The sequence below is a fragment of the Pan troglodytes genome, chromosome 2 (assembly GCF_028858775.2).
Source record: "Pan troglodytes isolate AG18354 chromosome 2, NHGRI_mPanTro3-v2.0_pri, whole genome shotgun sequence".
NCBI lineage: Eukaryota > Metazoa > Chordata > Mammalia > Primates > Hominidae > Pan > Pan troglodytes.
In genome coordinates this window covers 199,526,546-199,547,992 of record NC_086015.1, presented here as the reverse complement: position 1 = coordinate 199,547,992, position 21,447 = coordinate 199,526,546, and the positions used below count along the sequence as shown (strand labels likewise).

Genomic DNA, 21,447 nt, shown 5'->3' with positions numbered 1-21,447 from the left:
TCTTAATTTGTAGAAGTGCTGTTCCTCATGTGGATGAAGGGCACAGTAACCCCTCATTCATGTGAAAAATTGTGATATGAATCTGGATAGAGACTGGCAATAGAGAATGGGACATTTAATCAGATTAATTTATCGTTAAGCATTTCCCTTTTGTAAGCCAAAGAGTTTGTGTTAATCATGAGTTTATATAGAAAAAAATACAAGATGGAATTATAATCTGCTTGGGCAGACCAAGACAGAAAACTGTATATAGTATATATTGAGAACAGTTAATGCAGAGAAATACTTTGTGTTGAGGTGGCTCACACCTGTAATCCCAGCACTTTGGGAGGCTGAGGTGGGCAGATCACTAGAGGCCCGGAGTTCAAGACCAGCCTAGCCAACATGTCAAAATCCCATCTCTACTAAAAGTACAAAAATTAGCTAGGCATGGCAGCACATGCCTGTAATCCCAGCTACTTAGGAGGCTGAGGCATGAGAATTGCTTAAACCAGGAGGCTGAGGTTGCAGTGAGCCGAGATACTGCCACTGCACTCCAGTCTGGGCAGCAGAGTAAGACTCTCTCTCAAAATAAATAAATAAATACAATTGAGTACAAGAGACATACAAATTTTTTTCCCTCCAACTTTTATTTTAGGTTTGGGGTACATGTGCAGGTTTGTTACATGGGTAAATTGCATGTTGCGTGGGTTTGGTGTACAGATTATCACCTAGGTAATGAGCATAGTACCCAATAGGTAGTTTTTCTCTTCTCTTCTCTTCTCTTCTCTCTTCTCTTTTCTTTCTTTCCTTTTTTTTTTTTTTTTTTAAATAGAGATGGAGTCTTGCTATGTTGCCCAGGCTGGTCCCAAACTCCTGGGCTCAAGCGATCCTCTGGCCTCAACCTCCCAAAGTGCTGGGATTACGGGAGCGAGCCACCACGTCTGGCTTATAGGTATTTTTTTCAATCCTCGCCCTCCACCCTCAACCAGGCCCTGGTGTCTGTTCCCTTCTTTGTGTCTGTTTGTACTCAGTGTTTAGCTTTCTCTTATGAGAACGTCCAGTATTTGGCTTTCTGTTCCTTCATTAATTCACTTAGGATAATACATATATAGCCTTCATCGGTAAACTAAGAGGAGGAAATATACGTTGTAACAAAAGGATGAATAAAATTATATGTATGTCTTTTGATAAAGTACTTTAGTTGAGAGTTTTTATGAGATAAACGTTTTTGTTTATTTTTTTAATTTTTATTTTTTGTATGTATATATGTGTATGTGTGTGTGTGTGTGTGTGTGTGTATATATATATATATATTTTTTTTTTTTAGTAGAGACGGGGTTTCTCCATGTTAGTCAGGCTGGTCTTGAACTCCCGAGCTCAGGTGAGCCGCCCGCCTCGGCCTCCCAAAGTGCTGGGATTACAGGCATGAGCCACCATACCCGGCCGAGATAAATGTTTTTAACTTGGCAGCTTTGGTGTTTATTATAGCAAGAAACAAAAGAATATACTGTCTAGATTTGGAAATAAAAGGCAAGAGGAAAGCTGTAAAGTCTGAATATTGTAGTGTAATGAAGTGCTTTCTGGACTGCTCACTGCAGATAGTCATTATGCTGTTAATATACCATATTGCTCATAATTTTAAAAATATAAATGCTAGGAATAGATTTGGAGCAAAAGAGTAATGCCCTTGGAAGCTTTATCTTCTCTTTATTGCAAGGAATAATACAGGGTCTTTGTAGGACTATAGGAAGTAAATTCTGTGCTGTATTGCTTTTGAACAGAGGCAAAAGAATTCCATTTGGAAGCCCCACTTTACTCTTTTTTTTTTCTTTTGTTTTGCAGAGATGGAGTCTGTTGCCCAGGCTGGAGTGCAGTGATACAGTCCTTGCTTACTGCAGTCTCAAACTCCTGGGCTCAAGGATTCCTCCCACCTCAGCCTTCTATAGGTGCATGCCACCACGCCTGGCTGATTGTTCTGTTTTGTGGAGACAGGGCATTGCTGCTTGCCCTGGCTGCTATGGAGCTGGTCTCAAGCAAGCCTCCTGCCTTGGCCTTGGCCCATATTGGAGTTACGGGCGTGAGCCACCACACCTGGCCGCTTTCGTCCTTTTTTTATCTCTGAATTGGTGTACAGTAAGGAGGACACTGAGAATGACTTTTTACAGTTAGGAAGTCATTCTTACCTTTCATTATTAGATGTTATAACTTGAAATGGGTCTTTAGAAACTATTTTCTTAAGACAGTATTGATTTAAATCACAGTTCAGGTGTGGGCTCAGGTCCCTAATATTCCCTTTCAGGTTGTCTGTAAAGTTAAAACAACTCATGTAATAATACTAAGGGTTTTTTTTTTTCCCAAGATGGGGTCTTGCTGTGTTGCCCCAGGCTGGAGTGCAGTGGTTGCTCACAGGCGTGATCCCACTAGTGATCAGCACAGGAGTTTTGACCTCTGTTTCCAACCTGGGCCAGTTCACCCCTCCTTAGGTAACCTGGTGGTCCCCCTACTTCCGGGAGGTAATTATATTGATGTCGAGCTTAGTGTAGACGCCTGACTGGCATAGCACACTACAGGCCAGAACTCTTAGGCTCAGGTGATCTTCTTATCTCAGCCTCCTGAGTAGCTGGGATTATAGGCATGCACCATTATACTGGACATCAAATTATTTTCATTGTGGTGACATTTAGACTGATAGTTCAGACACAATGATGAGTCAGACTGCTGGCATCTTGGTTGAATTCATGCGGTGGCTTCAGGCTGTATCACTAGATAGTGAATTCTTCACTGCTGCATATTTGAAGTTTACAAAAAAATTTAAAAGGCAGGGCCAGGTGCAGTGGCTCATGCTTGTAATCCCAGTCCTTTGGGAGGCCACAGTTGAACAGATCACTTGAAACCAGGAGTTGGAGAGTAGCCCAGACAACATAGGAAGACTCTTATCTCTACAAAAAATAAAAATAAATTCGTTAGGCATGGTGGCACATGCCTGTAGTCCTAGTTACTTGGGAGTCTGAGGTGGGAGGATCACTTGAGCTTGGGAGTTCTAGGCTGCAGTGAACTATGATCATGCCACTGCACTACAGCCTGTGTAACAGAGTGAGGCCCTGTCTATAAAAGAAACATAAATAGGACAGTTGCAGTGGCTTACACCTGTAATCTCAACACTTTGGGAGGCTGAGGCGGGAGGATTGCTTGAGCCCAGGAGTTTGAGACCAGCCTGGGCAATGTATTGAGACCCCAACTCAAAAAATAATAATAAATTAATTTAAAAGCAGTTTTCTTTAATAATGTTCTTGATGAAGCAATAAAAATGATTAATTTCATTAAATCCTGACCCTTGAGTACACAGTTTTAAAATATTGTTTGAAATAGGATGTATGCACAAAGCACTTTGGCATAATGAAGTACTATGATTACCTTAAGGAAAAGCACTTGTGTGATTGTTAGAGTAGCGAGCTGAAGTAGGCAGCTTTTTTCATGGAACATTCTTTTTACTTGAAAAATCGCTGACAGACTATCAGTTTACACTTTGACAGTTGGCATTTTCTTGAAAATGTGAGCTTGTTACTTCAATACAACTGAGAGTGTTTGTTATCAGTGATTTTAAAAAAGAGGTTTGGCCGGACGTGGTGACTCACACCTGTAATCCCAACACTTTGGGATTACTTTGGGAGGCTGAGGCGGGAGGATTGCTTGAGCCTGGGAGTTCCACACCAGCCTGGGCTACATAGGGAGACCCCCATCTCTACAAAAAATTAAGAAAAAAATGAGCTGGGTGTGGTGGCACATGCCTGTAGTCCCAGCTACTCAGGAGGCCGAGGGGTGAGAAGATGGATTGAGCCTGGGAGGTCAAGGCATGAGCCATGATTGCACCACTGTACTTCAGCCTACTGATGACAGACCTCATCTCAAAAACAATGATAAATTACAAAAGAGCTTTCAGGCAAAAAACAGGATTTTAGAAAATTTTTTGTACCCACCTTTGTGAGCTTGATACTTTCCCAGTACTTGAAGGCTTTCTGATAAGATCAGTGGTGACATGAAACAGATGATTTTTAAAATACTGTGTAATGAAACCATTAATATTTGAAATGTTTGCATTACTCAGTAAACAAGTATTTTTGAATAACCAATGCATGATACTACAAAATTGTGCATAGGTAAAAGATCCATTCAGACTGCGAGATGAATTGTATTAGATATTTATTGCTGAGTGAAAAATTGTTCCAAAATTAAACTGCCTGAAAAAAACAAACGTTTGTTATCTCAGTTTCTTTGGGTCAGCAATCTGGGTGTGGCCGTTGGTTAGGGTCTCCTACAAAGGTGTGGTCAGCATGTCAGCTAGGCTACCATTCATCTCAAAGCCTGAATGGAGGAGGATCTGCTAAACTCATTCATGTGGCTATTGCCTGGGGGCATCCATTCTTAACACAGAGCAAATGAGAGAGCCAGAGAGGGCAGCCCAGAATGGAAGCCACTGTCTTTTTGTAACGTAATCTGGAAGTGAAATCCCATCATGTCTGCCACATTCTGTTCAGTCCTGCCTGTACTCAAGGTATTCACCCACAGGTTATCAATACTGGGAGACAGGGAAAATTGGGGGCTGTCTTAGACACTGCCTACCACATAGTACAGTGGGTTTTAATGAAACAGTATGAAAAACTCATTGATAAGATTTCAGATTCCACTTTGCAGCTGTCCTCTAAGAAACTACCATTGGTTAAGTATTGGTGTACTATTAAAGAGGAATATCCACAATCATCTAAGACTTTAAAACACTCCTCCCTGCTGGGTATGGTGGCACAGGCATGTAGTCTCAGCTACTCTGGAGGCTGAGGCGGGAGTATGGCTTGAGCCCCAGGAGTTCTTGGCTGTAGGGCCCTATGCTGATTGGGTGTCTGCACTAAGTTCGGAATCAATATGGTGACCTGCCGGCAGTGGAGGACACCAGATGACCTAAGGAAGAGGAAACGGAGCAGGTGCAGATCAGTAGTGGGATTGTGCCTGTGAATAGCCACTGCCCTTCAGCCTGGGCAACATAGTGAGACCCCCATCTTTTAAAACAAAAAGCCCACTCCTCCCTTTTACAACTGCGTGTCTGCGTGAAGTAAATTTTAGTTTTCTTTCTATACTTGAACTAAAAGAATAACAGCAGATCTAAAGGAATGCAGAAGCAGATCTGAAGATCCAGATGTCTTCTCTGAAGCCAAATACGAACAGATACGTGGACATGTAAAACAGTGCCACTCTTCTCACTACATTTTTTCTCCACCTGTCCCTTCCCTATGCTGACTTTGAAGCTCCTGAATCTCTTTTAGCTCTTTATAGCTTAGTCTCTTTGGCTTCAGTGACCAGTACTTCTATTATGTGGGCAGTAGAGTGAGGACAGAGGACTGATGTTTGCTTGTGGCAGACGGCTTGGAAGAGCCAGGAGACCACATTGAAAAGGCAGGTAGCAGTAATAGTCTTAGGGCTAGAGGTGGTGTGGTCTGAGGAGAGGTTTTTGCTTAGAAATAGGGTAAACGAAGGGAAGACAAATGGGAAGAGGGTTATTAGCCCAAGAAGTAAAAGGAATTGGGTAGAAGGATAGCAATAAGAGGAACTAGTGAGTATACCGAGATCGGTCCCTTATAGAGAAGGGGGAGGTTGGAAAGGTGATGTGGAATATTGACTAACCTATCTTTGGCAGTTTAAAAGTAGAAGAAAATTACCTTTTATGTGCTACCTTCCTAAAATAATATACTTTCTTAGGCAGCTATTCTTATTCTAAGACATCGTTGGTTTCTATTTTTTTTTTTTTGAGATGGAGTCTCGCTCTGTGGCCCAGGCTGGAGTGCAGTGGTGCGATCTCAGCTCACTGCAAGCTCCACCTCCTGGGTTCACGCTGTTCTCCTGCCTCCGCCTCCCGAGTAGCTGGGACTACAGGTACCCGCCACCACGCCTGACTAATTTTTTCTATTTTTTAGTAGAGATGGGGTTTCACCGTGTTAGCCAGGATGGTCTCAATCTCCCGACCTCGTGATCCACCCACCTCGGTCTCCCAAAGTGCTGGGATTACAGGCGTGAGCCACCATGCCCAGCCTCCAGCCAGTTTCTTAATTGTTACAGTTAAAAAGTTTCAGATATCTAGTTATTTTTAAAAAGTTATTATTATTTTTTTTAAAGAGACAGGGTGTCAGTATGTTGCACAGACTGTACTCGAACTCCTTGGCTCAAGCGATCCTCTCACATCAGCCACCTGGGCAGCTGGGACTATAGGCGCACATCACTGCACCAGGGCCAGATAACTAGTTTTAGAGGCATTCTTTGGCAGGCTATATTATTCCTGCTAGAGGCCATGTACATTTGAAATAGGAGCTCTTGATCAAAAATAGATCCAAGATTGAAAAGTATGACATTTCTTGCTTTTTCTTGAATAGAAATGAAGAAAGGAGGGAGGGAGGAAGGTAGAGAGGGACACAGGGTGCAATATTTAAATTAAAAATAAAATTCAGGCCAGGCTCAGTAGCTTACTCCTGTAATTCCAGCACTTTTGGTAGCCGAGGTGGGTGGATCACTTGAGGTCAGGAGTTTGAGACCAGCCTGGCCAACATGGTGAAACCCCCTCCCTACTAAAAATACAAAAATTAGCTGGGCATGGTGGCACATGCCTGTTGTCCCACGTACTAGGGAGGCTGAGGCAGGAGAATGCCTTGAACCTGGGAGGCGGAGGTCACAGTGAGCTGAGATCATGCCACTGCACTCCAGCCTGGGCAACAGAGTGAGACTCTGTCGCAATAAATAAATTAATTAATTAATTCAGGCTGGGCATGGTGGCTGGTGCCTGTAATCCCAGCACTTTGGGAGGATGAGGTGGGAGGACTCCTTGAGCCCAGGAGTTCCAAACTAGCCTGGGCAATATAGTGACATGCCCGTCTCTTAAAAAAACAAACAAACAAACAAACAAAAAAACTGAACATGGTGCTGCACACTTGTAGTCCCAGCTGCTTGGGAGGCTAAGGCAGGAGGATGGCTTGAGCCTAGGAGGATGGAGTCTGCAGTGAGCCATGATCACACCACTGCACTCCAGCTGGGCAACAGAGTGAGACACTGTCTCAAAAAAAAAAAAATAAATAAAACATGACAGTGTATTACAAAATCTCTTTTCCCAGAGATGATAGTGTGATTGTTTAACATAAAAACATACACATATACACAGGAATGATATGCATATGAATATATGTTTTAAACAAAAATGAAGTTTTTAATATGTTGTGCATTTTTTTGTTGCTTTGTTTTGCCTTTTACTCGGTAGTTCTGGATATAAAGAATTATCCTGTGTAATCACAAACACGAGTTATTGGGAAAGATGTTTTGACACGCGTTAAGGGGATTCTGTAGTCTCTGTCTAATCTTGATACTAATCATTTATTAACAGATAATTATTCTGGTTACATGCTGGCCAGCCTTGCCATAAGCCAACTTAGTTACTTACCCATATTGAGGGAATAATGAAAAGCCTTTATTTATTGTAATGTACATAAATGATCTGGTAATTTGTTTAGGTTTAAGAACACATAGATATAGGAAGATAACATTTTGATTCTAGCATTCTACACCTTATCTGTAAAATACTTAAAGACTGGGTAATAGACACTCTACAGGGGTAGTGGAATACCTTAGGTGGATCTGTTTACTTTTCTGTCATTAAACCATTGTGTAACTGTGAAAAAAGTTTCCAGAATTAAAGACTTTTTTGTCTTTATAGTTCTGCACGTGGGTCCAATCCAATCCCTAAGAAATAGTCCTTAAGTCTTATGGTTTAGAATGTAGAGTTACTCTATACAACAGGGCTAACCTGAATTGGATATCTGCAGCATGTGTGTGGCTTCATCTCTACGTGGCATCATCCTCAAAATCTTCTTTCTTCCTGATATCACCACTTGGATATTAAGATAGTAAACTTTTTTTTTTTTTTGAGACGGAGTTTCACTCTTCTTGCCCAGGCTGGAGTGCAGTGGCGTGATCTTGGCTCGCTGCAACCTCCACCTCCCAGGTTCAAGTGATTCTCCTGCCTCAGCCTCCCAAGTAGCTAGGATTACAGGTACGTGCCACCACACCTGGCTAGTTTTTTTGTATTTTTATTAGAGACAGGGTTTCATTATGTTAATCAGGCTGGTCTTGAACTCGACTTCAGGTGATCCACCTGCCTTGGCTTCCCAAAATGCTGGGATTACAGGAGGTGTGAGCTACAGTGCCTGGCCAGGATAGTAAACTTTTTTTTTTTTTTTTTTTTGAGATGGAGTTTCGCTCTTGTTGCCCAGGCTGGAGTGCAATGGCAGTCTTGGCTTACTGCAACCTCTGTCTCCTAGGTTCAAGTGATTCTCCTGCCTCAGCCTCCCAAGTAGCTGGGATTACAGGCATGCACCATCACGCCTGGCTAATTTTTTGTATTTAGTAGAGACAGGGGCTCACCATGTTGGTCAGGCTGGTCTCAAACTCCTGACCTCAGGTGATCCACCCGCCTTGGCCTCCCAAAGTGCTGGGATTACAGGCATGAGCCACCATGGCCAGCCGATAGTAAACTTTTTACATAAGTTTGATTAAGTCTATTGTAACTGGGCCTGAATTTTCTCATTTGTAATACAAGATGACTGGATGGAAGTTGTTTGGATTAATTATACATGAATGATTTGAAAGTTTTTAAACTTTTTTATTTTTTGAGGGAAGGCACCATATGAATCTTGAGTGTTTTAAAACAAGAAATACTGTGCTCGCTGCGGCAGCACATTTACTAAAATTGGAACGAGACAGAGATTAGCACGGCCCCTGTGCAAGGGTGACATGCAGTTCATGAAGGGTTTCATATGTTTTATTTAAAAAATACTTTTAGATAAGGACATTTTTAGAATTGTTTCAAAATTAATTAAAAATTTTTTCAATTCTATTTTTTCTCCCCAAAGCTCCTAAAAGACGACGGCCTGCACGTTCAATTTTTGATGGTTTCCGGGATTTTCAAACTGAAACTAGTAGGTATCTATGGACCAGTTTATCATCTCCCTCTTCTCTTCCTATTAAAAAGACAAAGATGATTACTATTAGGCCCAATTACTTTTAAGTTTTCACCTTCTTTAAAAAGTGAAATTATGGATCCAGAATGTGATTAATTCTCCCCTGAGCTAAATTGTTCCAAATTCTAACCTATTTGGTTATAGAAAAATAGTAAAGGAGATGGAGATAATGTAGGAAATATGGTAATTGATAAACTTAATTCGCTTGTGAATAAACACTTAAAATGCTTACTATAATAAAATAAACTGATTTCCCTCAGGATCCTGACTTCTGTCAATGAAAGGAATATATAATGAAAATGGTTATTGTAAGAGATTGAAAAATAGGAGGAAAAGCCATGCCACCCAAAGCAGCCACTATTAATATTTTGGCTACAGTTATTTGAAATATTTTTGTGTAATAAATTAGAATGAGAATCTTGGTCTTATGCTTTTAGAGGATTTAGTATTGATTTAGCAATGGAATCCTAAAGAAAGGACAGTTATGTTAGGATATATGAGAAACCCTTCCATGCTTGATTTTGTAGTTTATTTAGAATGAGTTCACTGAGGCACAGATAGGTCTTGTAACTTTGGAGAGAATTGATGGGGAACCTAAACTGACTCAAGTCATCTAGGGAATCCTGTGTCCTTCCAGTGGAAGGTGACAACAGTGGTCATCATCTCTACTGTCATAATCTTTTTTTTATTATTACTATTTATTTTTGAGATGGAGTCTCGCTCTGTCACCCAGGCTGGAGTGCAGTGGCATGATCTCAGCTTACTGCAACCTTCACCTCCCAGGTTCAAACGATTCTCCTGCCTCAGCCTCCCGAGTAGCTGGGACTACAGGCTTGTGCCACCACACCCGGCTAAGTTTTGTATTTTTAGTAGAGATGAGGTTTCACCATGTTGCCCAGGCTGGCCTTGAACTCCTGACCTCAGGTGATCCGCACATCTCAGCCTCCCATAGTGCTGGGACTACAGGCATGCGCCACTACACCTGGCTAATTTTTTTTTTTTGAGATGGAGTCTCACTCTGTTGCCCAGGCTGGAGTGCAGTGGCGCGATCTCTGCTCACTGCAACCTCTGCCTCCAGGGTTCAGGCTATTCTCCTGCCTCAGCCTCCCGAGTAGCTGGGATTACAGGCATGCTCCACCATGCCCGGCTTTTTTTTTTTGTATTTTTAGTTGAAACGGGGTTTCACCATCTTGGCCAGGCTGATCTCAAACTCCTGACCTCAGGTGATCTGCTGACCTCGGCCATCCAAAGTGCTAGAATTATAGACATGAGCCACCGCACTCAGCCTCTCCCATGTTACAGTTAGTTTCTGAATATGTGAAGAGGTTACTTTGATTAAGTGGATATTTTCAGTTAATTTTCTTTGTATCCTTGGGATAGGGAATACCACCAAGTCTTAAGATTCCTCTTATCTCCCTTTGCATTTTTTTTTTCCAGAGTCAACATTAGATCTTTGTATTTGAGGTCAAGCATATTGACAGCAATTCCTTCAATTGACAGAAGTTTTTTTTTTTTTTTTTTTTTAAGTGTGATTCATGATTATGGCTAACTGAAACTTTCATCCTTCTGTATTATAGTTCGGCAAGAACAAGAATTAAGAAATGGAGGAGCTATCGATAAGAAATTAACTACCCTTGCAGATCTATTCCGGCCACCCATTGATTTGATGCATAAAGGCAGCTTTGAAACAGTAAGTTGTTGGAGAGTCAGTGCCTTAACTATGAATCCTTTTGCATTTTCAATGCCTTTTTAAAAAAATTACTTGTTTTAGAGGCAGGTCTCGCTCTATCGTCCAGGCTGGACTGCAGTGACACAATCATAGCTCACTGCAGCCTTGAACTCTTGGGCTCAAGGGATCCTCCCACCTCAGCCTCCCACGTAGCTAGGGCTATAGGCATGTGCCATGACACTCAGCTAATTAAAAATTTTTTTTTGGTAGAGACAGGGTCTCACTGTGTCGCCCAGGCTGGTCTCGAATGCCTAGGTTCAAGCAATCCTCTTGCCTCAGCCTCCCAAACTGCTTGGATTATAGGTGTGAGCCACTGCACCTGGCTTTCAGTGGCATTTTTTATTTTTATAAGAACAAAAAACCATTGTCAGTGTATAGGGAATTGGCATTATAATAAGTATATCTACATGATATGCCTAAAGGTTACATTGATTTATATTTCTACCAGCAATATATGAAATATATTTCTACCAGCAGTATATGAGATTGATGAAATCCTTTTATTAGCCTTGTGCGGTGTCATTTTAGAATCTTTGCCATTTTGATAGCTTTTTAAAATATCTCACTTGTTCATATATCTTTGACTACTGAGAATAGTGTGTGTGGTTTGTTAGCCATTTGTAAATTGTTGATAGGAGTCTTTTGTCTATATTTCTGTGCGGATCGTAGTGTGTTTGAAAAGAATATCTCTAATTGGAGAACACATTCACCCTCAGTTCTTCTTGGTTTTATCATGAGTAAACCCAAACAAAAACTTTCCAGAGTATGTTTACTTGGTTGTCTGCTAACTTACAGACTTACTTAGGGCAGAGGAAAGATCATTCTTTTTAATAATCCTTGGGACCCATTCTCTTGCATTAGGAGGAACACATATGTTAAATGAAGGAGTTTAGTAAAGATTTTAGATACTCTTCTGTTGAGGTGTTCAAACAGCTTGCCTTTTCGTGTTGATTAACATGTTAATGCTCTTTTGAATTACAATAGCATTTCCATAGATGTAAATCAGTTACATTTCAGTTGAGTCTTTTTTTTTTTTTTTCCTTGAGATGGAGTCTCGTAGGAGTGCAGTGGCACGATCTCAGCTCATTGCAACCTCCGCCTCCCAGGTTCAAGTAATTCTCCTGCCTCAGCCTCCTGAGTAGCTGGGAAAACAGGTGCGCACCACCACGCCTGGCTAATTTTTTGTATTTTTAGTAGAGACGGGGTTTCACCATATTGGCCAGGCTGGTCTCAAACTCCTGACCTCGTGATCTGCCCACCTCAGCCTCCCACAGTGCTGGGATTACAGGCGTGAGCCACCGCGCCCAGCCTTCAGTTAAGTCTTACCTGTTAGGACCCTGTAGGCCAAAGAATAACTGCAAGAATGATGTGTATCAAGCCCAACAGGTGCCCCAAACTAACTACTACTTGGGAGGCTGAGGTGGGAGGATCCCTTGAGTTCAGGAGTTTGAGGCTGTGGTGTGTGATGATCATGCCTATGAAAACCACTGCACTCCAGCCTGGGCAACATAGTGAGACCCTATCTTTCCCTTTCCTTTGTCTTTTTTTTTTGAGACAGGTTCTCATTCTGTCACCTGGGATGGAGTGCAGTGGCAAAATCATGGCTCACTGCAGCCTCCAACTTATGGTCTCAATTGATCCCCTGGTCTTAACCTCCCAAATAAGTAGGGCTACAGACACCCACTACCACACCTGGCCAATTTTAAAAATATTTTGTGGAGAGGGGGTCTTGCTGTGTTCCCCCAGGCTGGTCTCAAATTCCTGGTGTCAAGTGATCCTTCTGCCTTGGTTCCCAAAGTGCTGGGATTACAGGCATGAGCTGAAACCCCATTTCTTAAAATAAACAACCGATGTATATCAGCTGTATATTTGAACATGTTATGATTATTTTTTTAAAAATGTGTCCTTTGATATACTTTTACACTGTCATACATGAAGTATTTAGGAGAAGGAATTTCAATGTAAGCTTGTGTGTTAGTTTGCTTGCATTGCTAGAAAGGAATCCCTGAGACTGGGCAATTTATAAAGAAAAAGGTATATTTTGACTCAACGTTTCTACAGGCTGTATAGAAAGCATTGTGCTGACATCTGCTTCTGGTGAGGCCTCAGGAAGCTTGCAGTCATGGCAGAAGGCAAAGGGGAAGCCGGTGTAGCACATGGTGCGAGCAGCAAGGGGTCAAGCCATTCACTAGGGGTCTGCCCCCATGACCCAAACACCACCTACGAGGCCCCACCCCCAACACTGGGGATTACATTTCAGTGTGAGATTTGGAGGGGACAAATTTCCAAACCATATCAGCGTGCTCTCCAGTTTCAATTTTCTGAATCAGAAAACCTTGAAAGTGGTTTGGCTGCATGTAACAGAAAACCCAAATGATGATAATTTGACCAAACAATGCTTTCTTTTTGTCAGTAATAAGCCTAGAGTTGAAGAAATTATTGGTGTTCATTCATAAGCTCAAAGATGTCAGGTTAGATGTCTCCTCAGTTTTCTTCATCTTTCCTTCATGGTCTCAACATGGCAGCTGCCTATCCTTTCTAGTATTCTGGTGATACTACAGCCGTTGAGAGAGAGAATAGCAGCAATATGAAAGGCAGAAAAGGATCTTAGTTTGTTTTGGCACGTGTTCTATTTTTATTAGCTTATGAGTTGCTCTAGGACGTAATGCAGTAACTAAGCTTGATTTAGTTTGGTCACTTTGGAGTGAAAAAGCAGTTACTTTTCTGCTTGGTCATTAAGGGAAAATATGAATCTCTTTTGATGTTGTCCCCTGAAATTTAAGTTATATCACCTTTTTTGCCTTGTATTTCATGGCCTGTGTTTACAGCAGTCCATTTTTTTTTTCACTGATAATATTATACTTAACCATCTGCAAGACTTTAAATGAAATAAATATTCCCTTCCAAAAGCAGGTATTTCATTATGGTTAATGATACATGTATTAGTTTTATAACAATTAGGGAGATAACATGCAAAATTAAGTCATTGAAGTTTAGAAAGATAAATGTTAAAAATTAGAGGGATACTCTTTGGCTGACCAAGGAGGGCCCATAGGTTTGTTCCTCATATTAGATGTAAATGTGAGCCACAGTTTTACAGGTTTAGAAGCTAGTGTAACTAGAGGTAGGTCATGTTCAAGGATTCTTTCTGGCTCATGCTAACCAGATGAGAGAGACTGATTAATTCACTTGTTCACTCAATACATATTTATTGAGGCCTTGTGTTGCAGGACCTAGTTCTAGGTGATCAAGAGTAAAGGTTTGACTGCATGTGAGAGAGACTGGAAAAAAACAAACAGTAGCTTATTTATTTATTTATTTTATTATACTTTAAGTTCTAGGGTACATTCGCATAACATGCAGGTTTGATACATAGGTATACATGTGCCATGTTGGTTTGCTGCACCCATCAACTCATTTACATTAGGTATTTCTCCTAATGCTATCCCTCCCCCAGCCCCCCAGCCCCCGACAGGCCCCAGTGTGTGATGTTCCCTGCCCTGTATCCAAGTGATCTCATTGTTCAATACCCACCTATGAGTGAGATCATGTGGTGTTTGGTTTTCTGTCCTTGTGATAGTTGGCTGAGAATGATGGTTTCCAGCTTCATCCATGTCCCTGCAAAGGACATGAACTCATCCTTTTTTATGGCTGCATAGTATTCCATGTTGTATATGTGCCACATTTTTTTTTTTTCTTTTTTATTGATCATTCTTGGGTGTTTCTCGCAGAGGGGGATTTGGCAGGGTCACAGGACAATAGTGGAGGGAAGGTCAGCAGATAAACAAGTGAACAAAGTTCTCTGGTTTTCCTAGGCAGAGGACCCTGCGGCCTTCCGCAGTGTTTGTGTCCCTGGGTACTTGAGATTAAGGAGTGGTGATGACTCTTAACGAACATGCTGCCTTCAAGCATCTGTTTAACAAAGCACATCTTGCACCGCCCTTAATCCATTCAACCCTGAGTGGATACAGCACATGTTTCAGAGAGCACAGGGTTGAGGGTAAGGTCACAGATCAACAGGATCCCAAGGCAGAAGAATTTTTCTTAGTACAGAACAAAATGAAAAGTCTCCCATGTCTACCTCTTTCTACACAGACACAGCAACCATCCGATTTCTCAATCTTTTCCCCACCTTTCCCCCATTTCTATTCCACAAAACCGCCATTGTCTTCATGGCCCGTTCTCAATGAGCTGTTGAGTACACCTCCCAGATGGGGTGGTGGCCGGGCAGAGGAGCTCCTCACTTCCCAGTAGGGGCGGCCGGGCAGAAGCGCCCCTCACCTCCCGGACGGGGCAGCTGGCCGGGCGGGGGGCTGACCCCCCCCACCTCCCTCCCGGGCGGGGCGGCTGGCCGGGCGGGGGGCTGACCCCCCACCTCCCTCCCGGACAGGGCGGCTGGCCGGGCAGAGGGGCTCCTCACTTCCCAGTAGGGGCGGCCGGGCAGAGGCACCCCTCACCTCCCCGACGGGGCGGCTGGCCCGGCGGGGGGCTGACCCCCCCACCTCCCTCCCGGAGGGGGCGGCTGGCCGGGCAGAGGGGCTCCTCACTTCCCGGTAGGGGCGGCCGGGCAGAGGCGCCCCTCACCTCCCGGACAGGGCGGCTGGCCGGGCGGGGGGCTGATCCCCCCACCTCCCTCCCGGACGGGGCGGCTGGCCGGGCGGGGGGCTGACCCCCCCACCTCCCTCCCGGACGGGGCGGCTGGCCGGGCGGGGGGCTGACCCCCCCACCTCCCTCCCGGACGGGGCGGCTGGCCGGGCGGGGGGCTGACCCCCCCACCTCCCTCCCGGACGGGGCGGCTGGCCGGGCGGGGGGCTGACCCCCCCACCTCCCTCCCGGACGGGGCGGCTGGCCGGGCGGGGGGCTGACCCCCCCACCTCCCTCCCGGACGGGGCGGCTGGCCGGGCAGAGGGGCTCCTCACTTCCCAGAAGGGGCGGCTGGGCAGAGGCGCCCCTCACCTCCCGGATGGGGCGGCTGGCCAGGCGGGGGGCTAACCCCCCCACCTCCCTCCCGGACGGGGCGGCTGGCCGGGCCGGGGGCTGACCCCCCCACCTCCCTCCCAGACAGAGCGGCTGGCCGGGCAGAGGGGCTCCTCACTTCCCAGTAGGGGCAGCCGGGCAGAGGCGCCCCCCCCACCTCCTGGACAGGGCGGCTGGCCGGGCAGGGGGCTGATCCCCCCACCTCCCTCCCGGACGGGGCGGCTGGCCAGGCGGGGGGCTGATCCGCCCACCTCCCTCCCGGATGGGGCGGCTGGCCGGGCGGGGGGCTGACCCCCCCACCTCCCTCCCGGACGGGGCGGCTGGCCGGGCAGAGGGGCTCCTCACTTCCCAGTAGGGGCGGCCGGGCAGAGGCACCCCTCGCCTCCCGGATGGGGCGGCTGGCCGGGCGGGGGGCTGACCCCCCCACCTCCCTCCCAGACGAGGAGGGAGGACGCTCCTCACTTCTCAGACGGGGTGGCTGCCGGGCGGAGGGGCTCCTCACTTCTCAGACGGGGCGGTTGCCAGGCAGAGGGTCTCCTCACTTCTCAGACAGGGCGGCCGGGCAGAGACACTCCTCACATCCCGGACGGGGCGGCAGGGCAGAGGTGCTCCCCACATCTCAGACGATGGGCGGCCGGGCAGAGACGCTCCTCACTTCCCAGATGTGATGGCGGCCGGGAAGAGGCGCTCCTCACTTCCTAGATGGGATGGCGGCTGGGCAGAGACGCTCCTCACTTTCCAGACTGGGCAGCCAGGCAGAGGGGCTCCTCACATCCCAGACGATGGGCAGTCAGGCGGAGACGCTCTTCACTTCCCAGACGGGGTGGCTGCCAGGCAGAGGCTGCAATCTCGGCACTTAGGGAGGCCAAGGCAGGCGGCTGGGAGGTGGTTGTAGCGAGCCGAGATCACGCCACTGCACTCCAGCCTGGGCGCCATTGAGCACTGAGTTAACGAGACTCCGTCTGCAATCCCGGCACCTCGGGAGGCCGAGGCTGGCGGATCACTCGCGGTTAGGAGCTGGAGACCAGCCCAGCCGACACATCGAAACCCCGTCTCCACCAAAAAAATAGGAAAACCAGTCAGGCGTGGCGGTGCGCGCCTGCAATCGCAGGCACTCGGCAGGCTGAGGCAGGAGAATCGGGCAGGGAGGTTGCAGTGAGCTGAGATGGCAGCAGTACCGTCCAGCTTCGGCTCGGCATCAGAGGGAGGCCGTGGAAAGAGGGGAGAGGGGAGAGGGGAGAGGGGGGAGGGGGGAGGGGAGAGGGGAGAGGGGAGAGGGGAGAGGGGGGAGGGGAGAGGGGAGAGGGGAGAGGGAGCTCTATCTACCACACAGTCCTTCTCTGAATATCTATGTGCCACATTTTCTTAATGCAGTCTATCATTGATGGACATTTGGGTTGGTTCCAAGTCTTTGCTGTTGTGAATAGTGCTGCAATAAACATACGTGTGCATGTGTCTTTATAGTAGCATGATTTATAATCCTTTGGGCATATACCCAGTAATAGGATTGCTGGGTCAAATGGTAATTCTAGTTCTAGATCCTTGAGGAATCGCCACACTGTCTTCCACAATGGTTGAACTAATTTACACTCCCACCAACAGTGTAAAAGCGTCCCTATTTCTCTACATCCTCTCCAGCATCTGTTGTTTCCTGACTTTTTAATGATTGCCATTCTAACTGGCATGAGATGGTATCTCATTGTGGTTTTGATTTGCATTTCTCTGATGACCAGTGATGATGAGCATTTTTTCATGTGTCTGTTCGCTGCATAGATAGATGTCTTCTTTTGAGAAGTGTCTGTTCATATCCTTTGCCCACTTTTCGATGGGGTTGTTTGTTTTTTTCTTGTAAATTTGTTTGAGTTCTTTGTAGATTCTGGATATTAGCCTTTTGTCAGATGGGTAGATTGCAAAAATTTTTTCCCATTCTGTAGGTTGCCTGTTCACTCTAATGGTAGTTTCTTTTGCCATGCAGAAGCTCTTTAGTTTAATTAGATCCCATTTGTCTATTTTGGCTTTTGTTGCCATTGCTATTGGTGTTTTAGTTGTGAAGTCTTTGCCCATGCCTATGTCCTGAATGGTATTGCCTAGGTTTTCTTCTAGGGTTTTTATGGTTTTAGGTCTAACATTTAAGTCTTTAATCCATCTTGAATTAATTTTTGTATAAGGTGTAAGGAAGGGATCCAGTTTCAGCTTTCTACCTATGGCTAGCCAGTTTTCCCAGCACCATTTATTAAATAGGGAATCCTTTCCCCATTTCTTGTTTTTGTCAGGTTTGTCAAAGATCAGATGGTTGTAGATGTGTGGTGTTATTTCTGAGGCCTCTGTTCTGTTCCATTGGTCTGTATATCTGTTTTGGTACCAGCACCATGCTGTTTTGGTTACTGTAGCCTTGTAGTATAGTTTGAAGTCAGGTAGCGTGATGCCTCCAGCTTTGTTCTTTTTGCTTAGGATTGTCTTGGCAATGTGGGCTCTTTTTAGGTTCCATACGAACTTTAAAGTAGTTTTTTCCAGTTCTGTGAAGAAAGTCGTTGGTAACTTGATGGGGTTGGCATTGAATCTATAAATTACTTTGGGCAATATGGCCATTTTCAGGTATTGATTCTTCCTATCCATGAGCATGGAATGTTCTTCCATTTGTTTGTGTCCTCTTTTATTTCGTTGAGCAGTGGTTAGTAGTTCTCCTTAAAGAGGTCCTTCACATCCCTTGTAAGTTGGATTTCTAGGTATTTTATTCTCTTTCTAGCAATTGTGAATGGGAGTTCACTCATGATTTGGCTCTTTGTCTGTTAATGGTGTATAGGAATGCTTGTGATTTTTGCACATTGATTTTGTATCCTAAGACTTTGCTGAAGTTGCTTATCAGCTTAAGGAGATTTTGGGCTGAGACGATGGGGCTTTCTAAATATACAATCATGTCATCTGCAAACAGGGACAATTTGACTTCCTCATTTCCTTTTTTTTTTTTTTTTTTTTTTTTAGTATTTATTAATCATTCTTGGGTGTTTCTCGGAGAGGGGGATGTGGCAGGGTCATAGGACAATAGTGGAGGGAAGGTCAGCAGATAAACATGTGATCAAAGGTCTCTGGTTTTCCTAGGCAGAGGGCCCTGCTGCCCTCCACAGTGTTTGTGTCCCTGGGTACTTGAGATTAGGGAGTGGTGATGACTCTTAACGAGTATGCTGCCTTCAAGCATCTGTTTAACAAAGCACATCTTGCACCACCCTTCATCCATTTAACCCTTAGTGGACACAGCACATGTTTCAGAGAGCATGGGGTTGGGGGTAAGGTCATAGATAAACAGCATCCCAAGGCAGAAGAATTTCTCTTAGTACAGAACAAAATGGAGTCTCCTATGTCCACCTCTTTCTACGCAGACACAGTAACAATCCGATCTCTCCTGCCTTTCCCCACATTTCCCCCCCTTCTATTCGACAAAACCGCCATCGTCATCATGGCCCGTTCTCAATGAGCTATTGGGTACACCTCCCAGACGGGGTGGCGGCCGGGCAGAGGGGCTCCTCACTTCCCAGACGGGGCGGCCGGGCAGAGGCGCCCCCCCCCTTCCCAGACGGGGTGGCTGGCCGGGCGGGGGCTGCCCCCCACCTCCCTGATGGGCGGCTGCTGGGCGGAGGGGCTCCTCACTTCCCAGATGGGGCGGCTGCTGGGTGGAGGGGCTCCTCACTTCTCAGAGGGGGCAGCCAGTCAGAGAGGGTCCTCACCTCCCAGACGGGGTGGCGGTGGGGCAGAGACACTTCTCAGTTCCCAGACGGGGTCGCCGCCGGGCAGAGGTGCTCTTCACATCTCAGACGGGGTGGCGGGGCAGAGGCGCTCCTCACTTCCTAGATGGGGTGGCGGCCGGGCAGAGGCTGCAATCTCGGCACTTTGGGAGGCCAAGGCAGGCGGCTGGGAGGTGGAGGTTGTAGCGAGCCGAGATCACGCCACTGCACTTCAGCCTGGGCAACATTGAGCACTGACTGAGCGAGACTCCGTCTGCAATCCCGGCACCTCGGGAGGCCGAGGCTGGCAGATCACTCACGGTCAGGAGCTGGAGACCAGCCTGGCCAACACGGCGAAACCCCGTCTCCACCAAAAAATACGAAAACCAGTCAGGCGTGGTGGCGTGCGCCTGCAATCCCAGGCACTCAGCAGGCTGAGGCAGGAGAATCAGGCAGGGAGGTTGCAGTGAGTCGAGATGGCGGCAGTACAGTCCAGCCTCCGCTCAGCATCAGAGGGAGACCGTGCAAAGGGGAGAGGGAGAGGGAGAGCGACTTCCTCATTTCCTAATTGAATACCCTTTATTTATTTCTCTTGCCTGATTGCCCTGGCCAGAACTTCCAACACTATGTTGAATAGGAGTGGTGAGAGAGGGCATCCTTGTCTTGTGCCGGTTTTCAAAGGGAATGCTTCCAGTTTTTGCCCATTCAGTATGGTATTGGCTGTGGGTTTGCCATAAATATCTCTTATTATTTTGAGATACGTTCCATCAATACCTAGTTTATTGAGAATTTTTAGCGTGAAGGGCTGTTGAATTTTGTCGAAGGTCTTTTCTGCATCTGTTGAGATAATCGTGGTTTTTGTCGTTGGTTCTGTTTATATGATGGATTATGTTTATTGATTTGCATATGTTGAACCAGCCTTGCATCCCAGGGATGAAGCCGACTTGATCATGGTGGATAAGCTTTTTCATGTGCTGCTAGATTCGGTTTGCGAGTATTTTATTGAGGATTTTCGCATCAATGTTCATCAGGGATATTGGTCTAAAATTCTCCTTTTTTGTTGTGTCTCTGCCAGGCTTTGGTATCAGGATGATGTTGGCCTCATAAAATGAGTTAGGGAGGATTCCCTTTTTTTCTGTTGATTGGAATAGTTTTAGAAGGAATGGTACCAGCTCCTCTTTGTACCTCTGGTAGAATTTGGCTGTGAATCCGTCTGGTCCTGGACTTTTTTTGGTTGTTAGGCTGTTAATTATTGCCTCAATTTCAGAGCCTGTTATTGGTCTGTTCAGAGATTCAACTTCTTCCTGGTTTAGTCTTGGGAGGGTGTATGTGTCCAGGAATTTGCCCATTTCTTCTATATTTTCTAGTTTATTTGCATAGAGGTGTTTATAGTATTATCTGGTGGTAGTTTGTATTTCTGTGCGATCAGTGGTGATATCACCTTGATCATTTTTTATTGCGTCTATTTGATTCTTCTCTCTTTTCTTCTTTATTAGTCTTGCTAGTGGTCTATCAATTTTGTTGATCTTTTCAAAAAACCAGCTCTTGGATTCATTGATTTTTTGAAGGGTTTTTTATGTCTCTATCTCCTTCAGTTCTGCTCTGATCTTAGTTATTTCTTGCCTTCTGCTAGCTTTTGAATGTGTTTGCTCTTGCTTCTCTAGTTCTTTTAATTGTGATGTTAGGGTGTCAATTTTAGATCTTTCCTGCTTTCTCTTGTGGGCATTTAGTGCTATGAGTTTCCCTCTACACACTGCTTTAAGTGTGTCCCAGAGATTCTGTTACGTTGTGTCTTTGTTCTCATTGGTTTCAAAGAACATCATTATTTCTGCCTTCATTTCGTTATGTGCCCAGTAGTCATTCAGGAGCAGGTTGTTCAGTTTCCATGTAGTTGTGCAGTTTTGAATGAGTTTCTTAATCCTGAGTTCTAATTTGATTGCACTGTGGTCTGAGAGACAGTTTGTTGTGATTTCTGTTCTTTTGCATTTGCTGA

At 45.4% G+C, this 21,447-nt stretch overlaps 1 protein-coding gene and 1 non-coding gene across 4 annotated transcripts in view; both read left to right on the top strand.

Annotated features, from left to right (window-relative positions):
• The window catches only part of UBXN7 (UBX domain protein 7), a 79,185-nt gene that overhangs the window by 29,882 nt on the left and 27,856 nt on the right, over positions 1–21,447 (top strand). For 2 of the 3 annotated variants that reach the window (XM_063805257.1, XM_054680292.2), the window contains exons 4-6: positions 7,940–8,062; positions 8,922–8,987; positions 10,607–10,719. In XM_063805257.1, the coding sequence (XP_063661327.1) occupies positions 7,940–8,062; positions 8,922–8,987; positions 10,607–10,719 (302 nt within the window). 3 annotated transcript variants of the gene reach the window in all.
• On the top strand, positions 8,729–8,831 carry LOC112208755 (U6 spliceosomal RNA). Its single transcript, XR_002943330.1, has one exon. It is a non-coding gene; the product is annotated as a U6 spliceosomal RNA (small nuclear RNA).